Source organism: Leiobunum rupestre, chromosome 7 (genome assembly GCF_980474605.1).
Source record: "Leiobunum rupestre chromosome 7, qqLeiRupe1.1.hap1, whole genome shotgun sequence".
NCBI classification, from domain to species: Eukaryota; Metazoa; Arthropoda; class Arachnida; order Opiliones; family Sclerosomatidae; genus Leiobunum; species Leiobunum rupestre.
In genome coordinates, this window is record NC_143390.1 from 45,831,274 (window position 1) to 45,850,656 (window position 19,383).

The window sequence follows — 19,383 nt, forward strand, 5'->3', positions numbered from 1 at the left end:
CCTTGAATGTTAGGCTAATTTTTTCAACATCGCGATAACCTTTTTACTTAAATATAAGTCAATTTAAATTTATTAACTTCTAATAAAAGTTAAATATAAAATAAAATAAAATTTTTGGCCTTAAAAAGTCAGGGAAAACGGGGAATTTGAATCTGAAAATTTGTGGCAACCCTGTAAGAGTAATCTGACCTGCAGCGGTATCTGAACCGTTGCGTATCGTTTGCAGCGTTACGTCAAGAATAAACAAATACATTCTTGAACAAATTCGCCAGGGGGGTTCAGACTATGTAAAATTTTAGGAGGTCGAGAAAGGATGTAGAATATTCACGTGTTCCAAATTTCGAAGTGCTCTCGACCATTGAAATTCTGGGGTACGTTCACTAACTCTCGTCGATGACACGCATTTCATGTTTCCAGTTTGACGTCACGCTGTTCATCGAAGTTATCTGCTGCAGAAGACGAGTGACCCTTGAGTAACCTATAACGATGTTTTTTGACCTAGGCTTAGCAATATTTTACAATATACTTTATAAATATAATATTCAGTGCTTTTTTTTTAAATTAATACGCCAAATCATCATTATTAAGTTCAGTAATTAGTTAAAGTAAATATTATTTTACAGACTAAGAAATCAGACTTCGCAACAAATCGTACAGTAACTTGATTTCTTTCTTAGAAAGCGGATTTTGTACAATGGCTGTTACTGAACGCAGCCATGGTGAAGTTTCAGAGCATTCTCAGAGTGGACCAAAACTATAATGCTACGTCATTGAGTAATACAAGAACATATTTAGCGCCCAAAGAACGGTGAAGGTTAACATGGCAAAATACTCGGGTTCAAATCTCCGACTCGCCGGGTAAATATTTTTTAATGGAAAATGGGAATTGGGAACCGTTAGAGTAGTATCGCTCTGTAGCTTTGGGCTATGGCCGCCATTCTGATGGCAGTTTTTTATTTATAGGAAAAAGCATGGGTGACGTCGTCATACGTCACGCCGATATTACACTCGAGTTTTCAATTGTGAAACCAAATAATATATTTTTCTTAACACTCGTAAATTTTATTTTAATGCTTCAAAAAAATATTTTGTGTATAGAAATGTCTTCGAAACATTTTATTATAAATGTAATATGAATTAATAAAAAACAGCGGGCGTCGACACAAAGAAAACGCGCTTTGCGACTTTTAAGTTGGGGTGGCGGAGTATTTAGCGCTTCTGCCTCGCAGCAAGAGGAGTCGGGTTCGATCCCAGCTAGTGGGACTTGGTGATTTCTCGGATTCACTCCATTTGCGTTGAGTTTGTAAGTTCTCTCCCCGCTGGTTAAAGTGGTTTTACCCGATTTCTTCGGTTTCCTCTTTCCATAAAAACTTGTCTAGGTTAACGGTAATAGTTAGTGTAGGGAGCTGTTGGCTCGCGTGGCATGAAGGGCTTGCCACCACCCTCCTAAGCATTGTAACCCGGCCACCTGTTAAAAGGCATTATAAGTCGCTAGATGACTTGGGCCTAAGGTGGTGCCTTGGGTATTAGCCTAGCTGATTATTATATTTTAGGGACCCCATTTTGACCACTCGAGAGGGGGAGTGTAAAACGTAATATTATCACATTTTCTATTAGCGGTCGCGGGCAGGGCCGTGCAGAAGGGGGGTTAGTGGGGGCGGAATCACCGGGGTAAGGTGAAAGGGGACTAGAATCATGCTATTTAGGGGCTCGGTACGATAGAGGGCCATCGCCTAGTTCTTCACCAGCAGCCACCTTGAAAATTTTATGTTAGAAGAGCCCACGATGACATAATTTGCCCACGGGCCCGAAATTTCTCACATTGTGCCTAAGGAACACAAACTGTATAAACGGACCCCTGTTTTGGCATGTACAAATCTTTTACTCCAGTAAGAAATAAGTTAGTGGATGGTACGCTTAAACGAACGTTTAACAATGGTGGAAGAGCATTCGTAACCTACAATAAATGGAAATAGGTAAATAACGCGCGGAAAACGGAATTTATTGCGTTATGCGAAATGAATAGAACTATTTTGCATTTTTGTTCTGTAATGTAAGCCACGAAATACCTTTTGTTTAACGTTCTATTTATATCAAGCGCGATGTAACTAGCCTCCTTTGAGCAAATTTATCGGGCCATTTTCTTATATTTTGTTTTCTTGTTATCTTTGAACAAAGAAACCATCTGTAATTCCTGGTAACGGAAACAAATGAGACCAATAGCCCTCTCACCTTGCTGTTTAAATGTAATTTCTTCTTGAACTCCGCCCATCAAACTCCAAAACGCCATCTAGTGATACTCAAAAATGTCATATTTTTTAAATTCAGTAATCAGACGTGTGGCCAAAGTGTTTCCTATGAAGTGTAAACCCATAAGTAACATAATTATCTTAATTATGGCACTAGTGTTAAGTAACATAATTATATTAATTGTGGCACGAGTGTTAAGTAACATAAATATCTTAATTATGGCACTAGTGTTAAGTAACATAAATATCTTAATTATGGCACTAGTGTTAAGTAACATAATTATCTTAATTATGGCACTAGTGTTAACAAAATTATCTTACGTATGGCACTTGTGTTAAGTAGCATAATTATCTTAATTAATGAGATCCCACAAATTGGCCAGAAATCTCAGTTGAAAATAAAATTTGTTAACGCAACCGAAACCGTAGTTTACAAATAATCAGTACTAACTAAAAATATAATTTACAACAAAGTCGGTCTTAATTTCAAAAAGTTATGTGCATTTGAAGTCGAAAATCGCTAGAAATTAAATGGCTAACAATTACTAAAATGGGCCAATACCGGCGGCGGCTGACACCATACGGTAGCCTAATCCACACAAACCCTTTAGGATTGTGTGTAAAAAGCTTAAAGAGGAACGGCCAAGCTTTTCCAAATATGGCCTTATTTCCGTATCAAAGATTAACAAGACGTTCAATATACTAACACGTACCTTTTTTTTGTCTTGAAAAAATAGCTTTTGGCCCAAAAAGTTGAAACGGAAAATAACGCCAGGTGTTTGGGTTTGAATTTTCGCCGCCATCTTAGGGGCTGTCGCCAGCGCCCCTAACCCCGTATGAGCGATTTGCGAACTATCCTAACTTTTAAAATCGCGCAATTTAGGCTTAGGTCTCTTATAACTGGAACACGCCGCGCGTGCGAAACAAATTTTTCGCGTTTTTACGTTGTTTTTCTGTCTCACCGACGTCTCACCAGGTGTCGCGTCGGACGCGCACTTTTCGATTTCTCGAAATTTCTTTATTTTATTAAAAATTAACCACTCAATATTTTTTGACGTGGTTTTCGCCATAAATTTTAGTTTTTAATGGGCTATAGGGCTATCTAACTTGTCAAAGCTTGACCGTTCCCCTTTAAAGGGTTCCATCAGCCTGGTAAGGGGATGACAGTGGGGGGTGAAATAGCACTATGTTTTTAACGCGGAAGGAGACAAATTTTGGGTAATACGAAACTTTACAAAACACGTGGTCATTTCGCGGAAATTCGGATTTCGATATCGGTCGTAACGGACGAAGTTTTGTCAGCTAGGCCTAGTTTGCTTTTATTTCAATTTAATTAGAATTAATATGGAAAGTTGTTAACTGGTTATTGTTCAACGTCTTAGTGATTGATTTGTTTTTCATTTATCATGTATTTTATTATTACCATTAATTTCATTGCTCGACATTTTTAAGACCGAAAATTTAAAAACATTGACGAACTCGCGGAGGAATACTACGCGATCATTGTACATTCGTTTAGCGCGACGTGCGCCCTCTAGTGGCGGTAATCGAAATCAAAATCCGGACTGGCTAGGGGGGGGGGGCGAAAGTGAATCCCCTTACGAGGCTGATGGAACCCTTTAAGCTCGTGAGGCGAAGGAAAACATTTATACTTTTAAATTTTATTTTATGGAAACACCTATTATAATTCTTCTTCTAATTTATCCCTGTCAATTGAAAAGCAGTAGTACATACTTATTTCAATTACGTTACTTATGATCAGCCTAATTTTAACAGTTAACAGAGGTTATCCAAACATCACGGTATCCAATTGAATCGGAAAATGGGGTCAAACAATCCTACTTCAAAATAGATTCTATATTGCAAAGGTTCCGCGTGACTACCGCTGAGAACGTTACTTCAGTCACAATTAGCTTTTATCTCCGACATTAGCATAATTAGTATCTCTGTTGTTTTATGATTATTTCTTTAACAATAACTAACGTCTCATTTCCGTACGCGGAAGGTCAAACTTAAATGAACCCGTGTCTTTTCTCAGAAACACATTCTTCCTTAATTATTGGCGATAATCAGAAATGTCTCGACCTTAAAACAAATAATTGTCGTACAATTGTCGTGCAGGTTGTACGACAATTATTTTGTTACTGGTTTGTGTTACAATTGACAATGGGGGTTTTAACTAACTCGTTCATTTATACAAATATTAAGGCGTTAAGAAAGATTTAAAAGTTATATTAATACTGTCTTCAAGTCAAAAAGGCTTACAATTGTATGATAATACCCTTTTCAGACAAATTTTTATTCTGAATTTCACTGTAAAAAATAAACTTTAAGTTACTTAACCCGGTGTAATAGGCCTTGTCTGAAAAGTGTATTAGCAACCCCAGTTAAAAATACGTTTGGTTAATTATTTGCGGTCCGAAGATAATGAGAACCTAGCGGATACCGTTTAATTTTCAGATATATTTTAGTAAATTACGTTTCTCGTGTTTTTTTACTAAAACGAAACATAAAATCCGGTTTATTAACCCTTGTCTGAAAAGGGTTTTAGGGGTCGTTACGTCTTATGATGTGAAATATCGGAGCACGATCGTAAAAAATTTAAATTGGGGCTCCATTCCTAACCCCCCAAAAATCACGGAATGTTTTTCATGTATAATTTATTCGTCAATGCTCGTAAAGTTACAAAAAATGCGTGGCAAACTTTTAAACGTATGCTAATGAGAGTTTTAGTAAGGCCTAATTTAAGGTACCAAATATCTAGGCTAGCGAGTGCGGCAAGGCTTAGTGTAGTATCACACCCACCCCCAAAAAATAATGGCAGCGGCTATATTTATACGGGGGTATAAAAGGGGGTTGGGGCTTTATTTCTATCTCATTTAATGAAAAAGACTTCCGAAATAGGTAAAAGGGGGAGGGGGGAAACAAGGTTCCCAGCGCCCCCTCCCGTCATCTTCTGTTCGCGATTAGCGCGCGTGTTCGCATTAACTACGACTAAAAGGTCGCTGTTACGGTCGGTCGTTTGCTTAATCCAGCCTCGTTCGCCAAAAAAGGAGCCCAGGTAATTACCGGTGAGCTTTTAATTACTTCTAATTAATTAAAAAACCTTTTTTTTCTTAATGACGTCGCTAATATTCCTCAATCGCCATAAAAGTGGAAAAATCTTTATATTCGGTTGATGGTATTGTTAAGACAATTTTCATACTAATTGTCGGACATTCGGGAAAATTTCGCTCACCGAAAAAGTCACAGGAAAATTGCGCAATGGTTGTTTATTTTATTTTTTAAATTTAAAACATTTAAGGGAAAAATTAACAAATTTACTAAATTATAGAAACATTTTCAAATTCCAAAAAAAATGGAAATTCGAGGAATGTTTTTAAAATAGAGTAGATTTATTTTAAGGGGAAATTCCACAAATTCACAAAATTATTGAAACATTTACAAATTCCCCAAAAAATGGAAATTCGAGGAATATTTTGTAAATAGAGTTGATTTATTTTGAAAAATCCACAAATTCACAAAAATTATCGAAACATTTACAAATTCCCCAAAAAATGGAAATTCGAGGAATATTTTGTAAATAGAATTGATTTATTTTGAAAAATCCACAAATTCACAAAAATTATCGAAACATTTACAAATTCCCCAAAAAATGGAAATTCGAGGAATATTTTGTAAATAGAGTTGATTTATTTTGAAAAATCCACAAATTCACAAAAATTATCGAAACATATACAAATTCCCCAAAAAATGGAAATTCGAGGAATATTTTGTAAGTGAGGTTGATTTTTAAAAACAACTGAATTTTTTTTAAATCCACAAAATAAAATAGAAAAATTCCCAAATGCAAAAAATCGAAGAGAAAAATTCTCAAATACACAAAATCGAAGAGGAAAAGGTACAAATGAACAAAATCGAAGAGAAAAGTCTACCAATCCAAGAGAAAAGTCTACCAATTCCTCAAATCCGATCAAAACATTCACTAAATCCAAGAGAAAAAATTAAAAATTAACAAAATCCAAGAGAAAAAGGTACAAATTAACAAAATCCAAGAGAAATGTCTACCATTACCCAAAAAATTTTCTAAAAATCGATCAAAGCCAAGAGAAATGTCTACCATTACCCAAAAAAAATTCTAAAAATCGACCAAAGCCAAGAGAAAAGTCCAGAGAAATGTAAATCCGTGTATTTTGAAAAATGCAGTAGTTGGTCTTTTTCCAGGGCAAAGTGGCAAATGCGAACGTCCCTCAATTTGTGTACCGGGGTCGTGGCGATATGGAGGCCTAAAGACTTTATGACAACTCGTTAAAAAAAGAGCGGGTGACTATTATCCATCTTTTATATTTCTTGTTCCATTCGCTCCTTGCTTCAAACATATCCAGCTAAATAGCGGAGCCGCTCCTACCCCCGACGAACACACCACGAACTAAGTTCACGGGTTCGTAACGTCTTACACCGGGGAACGGGGGGGTATTTTTTATCGTAAAAGTCATCGACGCGAGACCAAGGGTCCAAGAAAATAAGAGCCGGACGTTAAGAAGACGACGTCAGTTTGTAATAAACCTTTCCTGAGTAGACTACCACCTTTACGAGGAATTATTTTTGTAGTTGGCTAGTGTTAGGCGTAATATTAATAAGGCGATTCTACCCCTGTCATGGCGTCCAACGCGCGTCTGCCAATAACGTGGCGCCATATCGGAACTGTTAATTAGCTAAGTGCTGGGCTAAGTGTTGAATAATAGTTCGGCAATGAATCTAGAGATGGCGGTAGTGTCATTACAAAATTACGAAATTTACGGTATATTTGCTCTAGTAACATTGTTTCAGAAAATAAAAGAATAATTTGGTCGATTATTTTTCGGGGATAGTAGGAACTAAATCTTATTTCGAATATTAACTACTATATCAAATTGTTTGCAAAATTTAATAAAAGTTGTACCATTAAATTTCTATTTTAGTAACTTTAAATTATGATTTTTTATTATTATAGTATTTTGTTTTTTCGAAAATGTAAGTTTTATATTTAACTTTGAAAGCGTACTGAAACAAATTATAGGTATAATCACAGACCACCTACCCCAAGAAGGACGTGCATCAACCTCGAAAAAAGGGGTTTCAAAAGAGATGCGGATTTTTTACCGCTCGTCTTTGTAAGATTAAAACTGCCTTTACTTGCCATTAGATGGCGCGCTTTTAATAAAGACTCATCACATTCGAGACAAAAAAATAAGTTAATTGCTACCAGTGATACATGTCCCTCTTGGGGTAGGTGGTCTGTGGTATAGCTAACATTATGTTAGCATAAAGGAGAATAGCACCTGTCATACTTTCTATTATTATTTTACTTATGGCATTAAACCAAAGTAGGAAATTTCAATGTATTTTTTTCATTTGTGCGAAACCATTCAAATTAGAAAACGCATCGAAAATCTAAGAACGATTGATAACGTTATACGACCTAAAACGTTTTTCAGTTCGGCGCGGCGCGATCTATCCGCTCTTACCGGACTTATACTCCGCTAAAGGAAGCTTTCCTTCAACCTTCAGATAGGTGATTCGGTATCCATATTTTCGTTTCTATCTTAACAAGAATGAATCGAAACAACTGAGAACAAACAGATTCCACGAGGCATTATTTTTCGAATTTGGTCGTAGTCGCCATCTGTATGTCAATAATACTACTATATTTACAAATATTCAAAATAATTATACTGTAAATTTCAAATTATTTTAACAATTTAATTAAAAATTATAACATAAATATATTTCAAAAGAATTATATTGTGAATTTAATATTTAAATTAAAAAAACACACATTTGTAGTTGCATTTAAGTCAATAGATGGTGTCACGAAATGTTTAGTAGGTGGGGCCTGAAGTAGTACATCATGCCAACCCATTCCATTTGCTACGATTGTTCGTTCCCAGCGGCTTCGATTTCTTCTTGATTGTTACCAAAAATTTATTTATTTACAAAAAATTAAATAATCCCGACATCTCATTATTATTACGAAGAATGTATTTATTTATATTTAGGAAGTAAAGGAAGAAACTTATTAGATAATAATACAGTGTATATTGCGATGTTTATGTAGAAATTTTCATGCAAGCTAGAGTCCACTCCTGCATGCCTATTGTATTTTAAAATCCGTTAAAAAATTAATTTATCTTAAAGTAAGACAATAAAATAATTATTTTTTAAGTACCCATTCCTGACTAAATTTTTTAATTTTAAGAAATGCACTTAGCTTTGCTGGTATGATCTTTACAATACATGTCTCTTATATAGATGGCGTTTCTTTTATTTAGTTGATCGTATTTAAGATGCGAAAACTGCTATTTCTCTTTTCCAATGGTAGATGGCGGGTCATTCTCAGGGGGAGGGGGCTTAAATTCGTTTGGCCCACCCTACGAAATACCATGAAAAACCTTTAAAGGTAATTAGCCCTACCTAAAATTGTTTGTGCGGCTTTGTGCCCTACAAATTATTGACTAGTAGAAAATGGACTTACAACGAGACGACCCGAGGTGTTACAAACCGATTTTGTTCAAACTCGGGGGATTGGTAGACCTTCATGTAACTTGAAAAACCCTAAAGGGATTTTATTCAATGGGCAACGGTTTTGCCATGGCAACGAAAAATGTTTTTGACAACATAAAATGGAAATTTTCCCATTGAAAATAACATGGGATTTTGACCGATTCCAGGGGGTCCCCCCTGTGAAACATTTTACAAAATTTAAAAAAATTCAAATACCAAAATTATAAAAAAAAATTTATAAAAATTGACGAAAAAAATCAAAACTGGTCACATTTTGATCAATTTTTTCAAAAATATTTCACAGGGAAATCGGTCAAAATCCCATGTTATTTTATGTTGTCAAAAACATTTTTCGTTGCCATGGCAAAACCGTTGCCCATTGAATAAAATCCCTTTAGGATTTTTCAAGTTACATGAAGGTCTACCAATCCCCCGAGTTTGAACAAAATCGGTGTGTAACACCTCGGGTAATCTCCTTGTTAGTTATGTTTACGAGTACGAAATAAACAATTATAAATCTAACACTATAACTAAAAAATTGTGCCCTACCAAAGGTTTTGGGCTGACGACGGTCCTGGTCATTCTATGCCAACATTATTACCGAAGTAGTATTTTAAATGCTGAAATAGTTCTTTATAAATATAGTTTTGGTTTTAGTCGCCATGTAACACCGGCCTCGAGTATTAGCCTAGCTCAATGGTTCTCAGCCTTTGTCGCCGGTTGTATACTATTGGACCGAATCCCGTTTGAGTTTTGACCGAATCCCATTGAACCGAAAAGTATTTTCGTTTATAGCCCAACATGGCGGGATTCAGTTGAATGGGAAATTTAAATCTGGTTCGTTTTCACTTCGGGTAGGTTAGTTCAGGTTAGGTTAGGTTAGTTCAGGTTAGGTTAGGTTAGGTTAGGTTGATTCATGTTGGGTTTGGTTGGGTTAGGTTAGGTTAGGTTGGGTTAGGTTAGATATGGTAGGCAACTATTTCACGTCGGGTCTTATCAAGGTTATTTTCCAAAATTAAACCCGGAAAATATCAAATTTCAAGGGAAAAAGGTCTAAAAATAGACGTCGGTACGAAATAATAAATATTTAAGACATAGTTTAGTCCAAATTAGATATACTATCGTCACGTAATCTACGATATATAAATATGTATCACTAACGGTATATTGAATGAAAACCGCGCAAAACGCGGGTTTCGGTTGATTGGAATTCGGTTGAATGGTACATTCGGACGAATGGGATTTCGGTCCAATGGTCTACAATCTTTGTCGCCTTGTGGAACCCCATTTCAGTTTCAAGTTTATTTATTTAATTTTTTTCTGTTGAAACTAATTTTATCATAGCACAGCTCAAAATATGTGGAGCCCCTAGAATTTTAAATGTAGCCCTGGGTTCCATGGAGCCAGTGGCGTAGCTAGCATGGGTGGAACCCAGTGGCGGATACAGAAAAAACTCCAGGGGGAGCGCTAAAAGACATCTTGAGCTATGGTTGTAAATTTGTAATAACAAATCATCAAGGGGGAGGGGGCGCCCCCCATACCCCCATATGTATCCGCCACTGGTGGCACCCGGGGCGGATATTATGGTGTGCTACTTACTAGTCAAAACGTATAAAAAGTTCTTTTCGAATTTCTCTAGTTTCTGTAAGTTTTTATTTTTTTCACGGTCGGGTGTCACCCCCAAAAGGCCCTAAATGGGTGGCACCCCTAGCTACGCCACTGCGTGGAGCCCCATTTGAGAATCACTGGCCTAGCTGATTATTCAAGATTTACAAATCCAATTTAAAGCGCCGAACTATATTTAGACTTTTGGCAAACTTGTTTTATAGGCGAAAAACCAGTCGTGTTTTCGTAACGTAAGGTGAGGCAACGAAATGGGCTAGGAGGGGGACAGCGTTTAAATCCCGCTTGTTATGCTAATTAAACGGCCATTTTCATTCCTTTATTTCTGACGATGGAAGAATTTCTAGCCTCGTTTTCTACGCCTAGAAACGTTAGATCATAATTTATTTCGACAGGTTATTTTTATCTAAATGATAATTTCGAGCTAAATACGTAGGACTTCCAGAGTACCTATAATTCCTTTAAATTCGTCGATTTTCCAACTGTTCATTTTTTTCCTATTTCTCAAAAATTGAATCTATAAATCACTATAATTTTAAAAATTGTCATTAGATAGCTGCTGAAACGTTTATGGGAAATGTATTAAACACTTTAATTTATATGAAATCTTAAAAAATCACTTAGCGAGGATATTTCTTGATAATAATGATGTATATTACTTCTAGGACTGGGGTTAGCATTCTTATGGAATCTTTTTTTTTAAACACTAAAAAAATTACATTTTAATTTTGAAACACGGTTTGAGTAAATATTGAAGCAATATTAAATGTGATAGATAAAAATTAAACTTTTAAAGTATTTGACTTTTGTTATTTGAAAGATGTTCCTGTATAATTCAATTTTTTCAAGATATTTTTACCTATAAATTAATATACATGTGTGGTCATTGTAGAAATAGCTATCAGTAAAATTTAGGTTCTAAATTCTTTTAAGTAATTGACAGATTTAAAAATTACGTTTTCGCACGCGACAGTACCTTTACATTGTGAGGTATAGCAGGCTTATTTACCCGCTTTTGTACAATAACATGGCAACGTATTTTCACACGGAAAATGAATTTTAAAATCCACAAATTTACCTAAATTTAGCAATCTTATTAGGCTACTATTTGGTCAAATTTGGATACCTTTATAGAAAAAGTCAATGTTTCCTTAGATAAATACTGGAATGCAAGTTCGTATTTGGAAGTTATTCAAACAATCCAAGGCGTAAATAGAGCTTAAGTGTTTTCGTAAATTCTCAAGGTATTTAATTGTCAGTCGCCCAAGTTCAACGACTTCCGTTATATCGGTAAAATTACTTTTTTATTATTCCAACACGATCTTATTATATCGAAAACTAGGCCATCTCGAGAGTTAATCGGAGTAGCCAGCCAACGGGAGTTCGGGACTGCGAAAATGCCACGTTAAAGTTTACTTTTCCGAGTCTCTTTGGGGAAGAAGTTTTTTTGTCGGCGCGCTGTCGAAGATCGAGAGAACCTGAACTACCACTCTCCACCTTATCAAAACGGTGAAACGGTTCGTCGAGTTCACACAGGTGTGACGTCAGCCAACCCCCTTTCCCTTCGGAGCCCCCTCGCGCGACCGAAACGAAGGAACGATTTGGGGAGGGTATTCTAAGGGGAAGTATTCGGCGCTGGTCTCGGAGTCTCTTTCAGAACGGCCACGGAACGGCAGCTGCTGAAGCGGCGTCGGAATTTCACCTGCGCGTTGCCGTAGTTACCAGCGATCGCCCGAAATTTCGGCCTCCCTTAAGCCTCGGCGCCGGGCGCTAGCGACTTGCCAGTGAGAGACGTGGAACAGAAGCCCGCGCATTTTCGTACGGACATCCGAGGAGCGGGTTTTCTTGGGAGAGTTTGCCGATGAATCCTTCAATGTAGAGGATGGTCAACCGCGGTCTCCTTCGCTTCCGGTTCCTCTTTCATTTTTTTTAAGATAAAAGAAATCAGATACAGTGACGCAAATATCTCTCGAGTGATCATGTTTGGAATTTACGCGAAATATTTCGCGGTTTTTTTCGCCTACTTTATCGTACGGACATCGTTGATATCCGGACAGGGTGAGTTATTTTAATTATTTATTGTTTGTTTAGTTTATTAGAGAGTTCAATACGTTTAATTTTAACGTCATTTAAAATTTAAAAATTTAAATTGTAAAAATACTTCGCGGGACAAAGTTTTATTTTGGAATTAGCCAACTTCCTTACTCGTTTACGTTTTATTTAATTTTTAATTTATACGAATTTGGGCGGTTTAAATAATTAATTATAGCCTTCGACAATCGCGTTGAATTTCCCCAAATAATTATTTGTTATTTTAATATTAAAAAACAACTTGTTCTTGAAACAAAAGTATGGTATTTTTTTAGTAGTTTGTGACGCGAGTCACGGGTTGAGAATGGTGCGGGGGTACGTCTAAAAATTCGTCAAAAGTAGAGGGTAACACGTAACCCATCGCGGCAAATGTTTTTACCGTGATTGGGAAAAAACCATTCCCGATTTTTTTATTCCCTTCGCGAGCACGCCGGTGGATAAAATAGTACGACGTAATCCAATATTATACCTTGGTACAAAGTTGAGTTGTCTTCCGGTTCCTTTCTCCGTTACAAGTCTACTTAATCGCATCTTCCCCGAGAGAAATTTTTTTTCCTCGGGATCTGACCAAAAATAGGAGTATCCGTTTTTGTCTTTCGGCTAATGGAGCCCCGGACTGTGGTTTTCTCTGTAAAACTCCATCCCGCGCTTTTCGTACGGGCTTCTTGTCTCGCTGTGCCGGCCAGATATCTCCGTGAATGTCTATAAAATATGAAACCCGGCTGCAATCTGATGGCATGTCAGTTCTTTGGATTGCGTCCGTCGGGGAAGGCTTTATTGTATTTATCTTTTGTACGCTTGTTAACTTTAGATTGGATCGATGGTTGTTGCGGTTATTTTGATCGCTCTTATTTTTAAGTACTTTCTTGATGCTTTTGAGATGTGTTTGCGGCTTTTGTGGTTGATTAAAAGCCGATTTGGTCTTATGAAAAATTATATTGAGTTTTGAAAAGATTTAAGAAATAAGGGTATTTTCAACGGTTGTTTTATTTATTTAAATTTTTTTATTTAAATCGGATTTTCTTTGATTTTTATAGTATTTTTGATTTTAGTGGATTTTTTATAGTATTTTTGATTTTAGTGGATTTTTTATAGTATTTTTGATTTTAGTGGATATTTTTTAGTATTTTCGGTTTTAGTGGAATTTTTATAGTATTTTTGATTTTAGTGGATTTTTTATAGTATTTTTGATTTTAGTGGATTTTTTATAGTATTTTTGATTTTAGTGGATTTTTTTATAATATTTTTGATTTTAGTGGATTTTTTATAGTATTTTTGATTTTAGTGGATTTTTTATAAAATTTTTGACTTTAGTTGATTTTTATAATATTTATGCATTTTTGATTTTAGTTGATTTTTATAATATTTATGCATTTTTATCCGAAAATGTATTGATAATTTGCAAGCATTAGTAGTATAAAACCAAATTTAATTAATATCAATTAAATTTAAATACTATTTGTAATTATATCTCTTAATTTTTATTGCAACAATAACCTTTTTTTGGACATTTTCATAAAACCATCGAAGTATAATAGGTTTAACAATCGCTTGATTTAAATCAATTTAATGAAAGTCGCTTGATTTAAATCAATTTAATGAAAGTCGCTTGATTTAAATCAATTTAATTTAAGTCGCTGATTTAGATCAATTTAATTAAAGTCGCTCATTTAAATCAATTTAATTAAAGACGCTGATTTAGATCAATTTAATTTAAGTCGCTCATTTAAATCAATTTAATTAAAGTCGCTGATTTAGATCAATTTAATTAAAATCGCTCATTTAAATCAATTTAATTAAAGTCGCTGATTTAGATCAATTTAATTTAAGACGCTCATTTAAATCAATTTAATTAAAGTCGCTGATTTAGATCAATTTAATTTAAGTCACTCATTTAAATCAATTTAATTAAAGTCGCTGATTTAAATCAATTTAATTTAAGTCTCTGATTTAGATCAATTTAATTTAAGTCGCTGATTTAAATTAAATTGATTTAAATTTGATTTCTTTGCCCACCCCGATTTCTTCAGCGCAAAAATAGGAATAATTAAAACGTAATTAATTAAACTTAATAATTAAATAACTCTCTCGAACTAATACGGCTCTAATACATCCTCAAAACCTAGCTTTAGGCTCTTAAATTGTTTAGGTGTATAAAACTACAAGCTTATATAAGGAACGTTCAATTACAGCCAGCGTCCGAAAAGACTCCAAAGCTTTGGCCATTAAACCTCTGACTGAAACCGTTACAGTATTTTTTCCTCCGAGTTTTTGGCGCGGTACATTGTGGTTCCAAAGAAACAGCAGTTTCTTTCGTCCAAATAAGTCCATCGCTCCGCCAGAGTGGCTGACGTCCCAATGTATTACGAGAGCTTTATTTTTCTTTTGCTCCGATAATCCTAGACCACCATTTTTCCTTGGGATAGAGTAAACCTGTTATACGTCTTTTTCATTCGGAGACGTCTCTCCAACGGGGACTTAGAAAATATACACACTCTTGTATGTGTATAAAACCGGTGATAGGTACAATGAAAAAAAAAACCGCTTACATATAAATACGTATACTCCGTAGCGATCTTAGAATGGTTTCAATTTTAGAACAAAAAATACATTTTAAATAATACCAGAAGTATATTACGCATGTCGTTAAAGTATGTATAGATCGATTTACAATATTTAAGGGACAGAGACAACTTTAAAGGGGTACAATTCATCCGAGGTAACGTGGTGATGGCGTTATTTGTTAGTAGATGGCGCTCTGATAGCAACATGACGTCATAATTTTGATTTTCAACGATTGGTTGAAAGTTTTCAGTTTTTAGTGGAGAACGGTTTTGTCGAGATTTAAAATAAAAAATTATCTTCCCTGATTGGATAGTTTAAAATTGTATTATAGAGCCATCTATGGCGGAGAGTGTTAACTACTGTCAAAATTAATTGTTAATTTAAATTACAAAAATTATATATTTTTAATAAGAATTTAAAGTATTATAATTTAGTAATTAATAAATAACTTTTTAAAAAAGTTTATTTTTCATAAACTTTATAGTGTCGCCATCTACCTCAAACATTATTAAATAGGAAGGTACCTCGGGTGGATTTCGCCCCTTTTTGCATATTTCTCTGTAGGCAATATGTGAATGCGTCTATATAAATCCGGTGATAGGTGCAATGAAAAAAACCGCTTACATATAAATACGTATATACTCCGTCGCGGTCTTAGAAAGGTTTCAATTTTAGAACAAAAAATACATTTTAAATAATACCAAATGTATATTACGTATGTAAAGAGAAAATTATACATTTAGGACGTAATCATTTGTAATAGAGCTAGTTAAATGCGATAACTATAAAGAAAACCAGAGGTTTAAAATATATTTATTAAAGGATAAATATTCATGCAATGCAATGTAAATGGAAATAGCCAGTGGCGTAGACAAGGGCAGGATTTCCATTGGCGTAACTTTGCAATTTCACCCCCTTCTCGACCCCTCTCAGGTATTTTACATAGTTTGAACTCTTCCTTTGACCCTGCCTTAAAATATTTAACTATTTATAAATCGTATGATTTATTTAAGCCCCGCCCTATTTTACTTCCGAATAGTATTTTGAAAAATGAACGTCAGCCTTCGAAGTTACATCTTTCTTTAGGAGATATATTATGTACTTCTGATAATAGCTATTTGCTTCAATTTACGTAATTTCCCCAAATTGAGATAACATGCCCTGACACACTTATAAGCAGAGTTTAACCAGGCAAATTCGAAATTCCTCAAATACGTATTTAGTATATCAATGTTATTTATATTTACACAAACTCTAAGGTTGCAACCGAGTATAGACAGGTTCTTGGTATATAGGTATATACTATATCACGTTATATTTCAAAACTAGGCCAAACCCTTTCGCTACAAGGCCACTGCTGTTTCAGACGGCTACGAGCAGTTTTGTATACGTTCCCGAAACCAAGGACCTATTAAACATTTTAAAAATGATATCATATTTTAATAGGAGTGAGTAATGGTTCCACCTCTTCAAAATAAATTTCATTTCATCATGCAGTTTTAATAAGAAACAAATTTTAAATAAAGAAAAATATAACGTGAAAAACTTCATGCTTATGATAAAATTAAAAATAAAAACACTTTATTAAATTAAACTAAAATTTGTTTAAACTTAAAAATAAAAACACTTTATTAAATTAAACTAAAATTTGTTTAAACTTAAAAATAAAAACACTTTATTAAATTAAACTAAAATTTGTTTAAACTTAAAAATAAAAACACTTTATTAAATTAAACTAAAATTTGTTTAAACTTAAAAATAAAAACACTTTATTAAATTAAACTAAAATTTGTTTAAACTTAAAAATAAAAACACTTTATTAAATTAAACTAAAATTTGTTTAAACTTAAAAATAAAAACACTTTATTAAATTAAACTAAAATTTGTTTAAACTTAAAAATAAAACACTTTATTAAATTAAACTAAAATTTGTTTAAACTTAAAAATAAAAACACTTTATTAAATTAAACTAAAATTTGTTTAAACTTAAAAATAAAAACACTTTATTAAATTAAACTAAAATTTGTTTAAACTTAAAAATAAAAACACTTTATTAAATTAAACTAAAATTTGTTTAAACTTAAAAATAAAAACACTTTATTAAATTAAACTAAAATTTGTTTAAACTTAAAAATAAAAACACTTTATTAAATTAAACTAAAATTTGTTTAAACTTAAAAATAAAAACACTTCCATTGTTGGCATGAATAAGTATAAAATTTATTAATTCATGAAGAACGTATATTCAGTTTAACAAAGAATACGTAGCTGTAACTTAAGCCTCTGTTTTTATGCTGTATAGAGTAGTTTCAGTTTGTAGCTTCGGCTATGGCCGCCATTTTGTGCGGGATTTTTTCTCTATGGGAAAAAGCATAGGTGACGTCGTGTCACGTGATACTGAAATCACTGTATAGCCTTTTGAAATGAAAATTTAAACGATTTAATTTATTTTTTAACGTAAGCTTACCTGAAAAATAAGATTGGTACATATTTAATTTAATTTTTTTCGTCGGTAAAAAAGTCTTTTCTTAGAGATTAATCTCGACTAATTGAGGGCTTAAAATAGATTTTGTTCGTAACGAGAAAAGTAAATTTAAAAAAATTAAACCGATTGAAATGAAAAAAGGTCAACCATTTTATCTTAAAAGCTAACGATTTATTTTAAAATAAACTTACCTGAAATATAAATTAGTACAAATTTTATATATATATTTTTGGATCTTTTTTATCCCCTTGGCTCTAATATCGACTAATTGAAGATTTTTTTGAAGCACGTAAAATACAGTTTCGTTTTTAAGAAAACAAGGAAAAGTTACGTAATATTTTTCAAACTTTTATTTTTTATCTAATCTTTGTCAACAGGGGAGAAAGTTTGAACAAACAAAAAATCGCGAAACGGAGGCAGAAAAACTCCCTTTTTAATCCTCGAGGAGGATTTTCTAATTCTTACTCGAAAGTTGAGGATGTCTTCTCGATTTGTCTTTTGGAATAGAATTAAAATCGTCCAGGGACCTTCTCCCGGCGAAAAATTCAAAAGAGAAATGATCCTCGTAATACTATCATCCTGACGATGTTTTTCCAAAAATATTTATGCTGTTTTATTTTAGGTTTTTTTTAAAACTTATTTCCATATTGTCGTTTAGATATTACTGTCTGCTGTGGGGTTTTTTTAGTAATTTTTATAAAGCATTTATTCAACATATGAAATTAATTTTATTAAAATATTTTTGGTCCATTTTATTAAAATATTTTTGGTCCATTTTATTAAAATATTTTTGGTCCATTTTATTAAAATATTTTTGGTCCATTTTATTAAAATATTTTTGGTCCATTTTATTAAAATATTTTTGGTCCATTTTATTAAAATATTTTTGGTCCATTTTATTAAAATATTTTTGGTCCATTTTATTAACATATTTTTGGTCCATTTTATTAAAATATTTTTGGTCCATTTTATTAAAATATTTTTTGGTAATTTAATTAATATATTTTTCCTGTTCATTTTATTAAAATATTTTTTGGTAATTTAATTAATATATTTTTCCTGTTCATTTCATTAAATCATTTTTGATAATATTATTAAAATATGTTTTGTTAATTTTATTAAGCTACTTTTTTGTTAATTTTATTAAAATACTATTTTGTTAATTTTATTAAGAAAAAGTTTTGTTAATTTCATTAAGAAAAAGTTTTGTTAATTTCATTAAGAAAAAGTTTTGTTAATTTCATTAAGAAAAAGTTTTGTTAATTTCATTAAGAAAAAGTTTTGTTTATTTCATTAAGAAAAAGTTTTGTTAATTTCATTAAGAAAAAGTTTTGTTAATTTCATTAAGAAAAAGTTTTGTTAATTTCATTAAGAAAAAGTTTTGTTAATTTCATTAAGAAAAAGTTTTGTTAATTTCATTAAGAAAAAGTTTTGTTAATTTCATTAAGAAAAAGTTTTGTTAATTTCATTAAGAAAAAGTTTTGTTAATTTCATTAAGAAAAAGTTTTGTTAATTTCATTAAGAAAAAGTTTTGTTAATTTCATTAAGAAAAAGTTTTGTTAATTTCATTAAGAAAAGGTTTTGTTAATTTCATTAAGAAAAGGTTTTGTTAATTTCATTAAGAAAAAGTTTTGTTAATTTCATTAAGAAAAGGTTTTGTTAATTTCATTAAGAAAAAGTTTTGTAATTTTTTTAATTATTTTGGGATGTTTTAAATTAATTAGTTCTTTTTATTCAATTATAGGGTTTAAATGAATTTTATAAAATTTTATTAAATCAATATTTCCCAATTAATTCGTTTAAAGTTTATTAAATGAATATGTTTAA

General features: G+C 32.8%; 1 protein-coding gene across 1 annotated transcript in view; it reads left to right on the forward strand.

Annotated features, from left to right (window-relative positions):
• Positions 1 to 12,086: 12,086 nt before the first annotated feature.
• The window catches only part of fw (CUB and Sushi multiple domains furrowed), a 148,937-nt gene continuing 141,640 nt past the window's right edge, over positions 12,087 to 19,383 (forward strand). Inside the window, exon 1 of the mRNA XM_090181670.1 lies at positions 12,087 to 12,473. Within this exon, the coding sequence (XP_090037796.1) occupies positions 12,395 to 12,473 (79 nt within the window). The 5' untranslated portion in view covers positions 12,087 to 12,394. The remainder of the gene's footprint in view (positions 12,474 to 19,383) is intronic.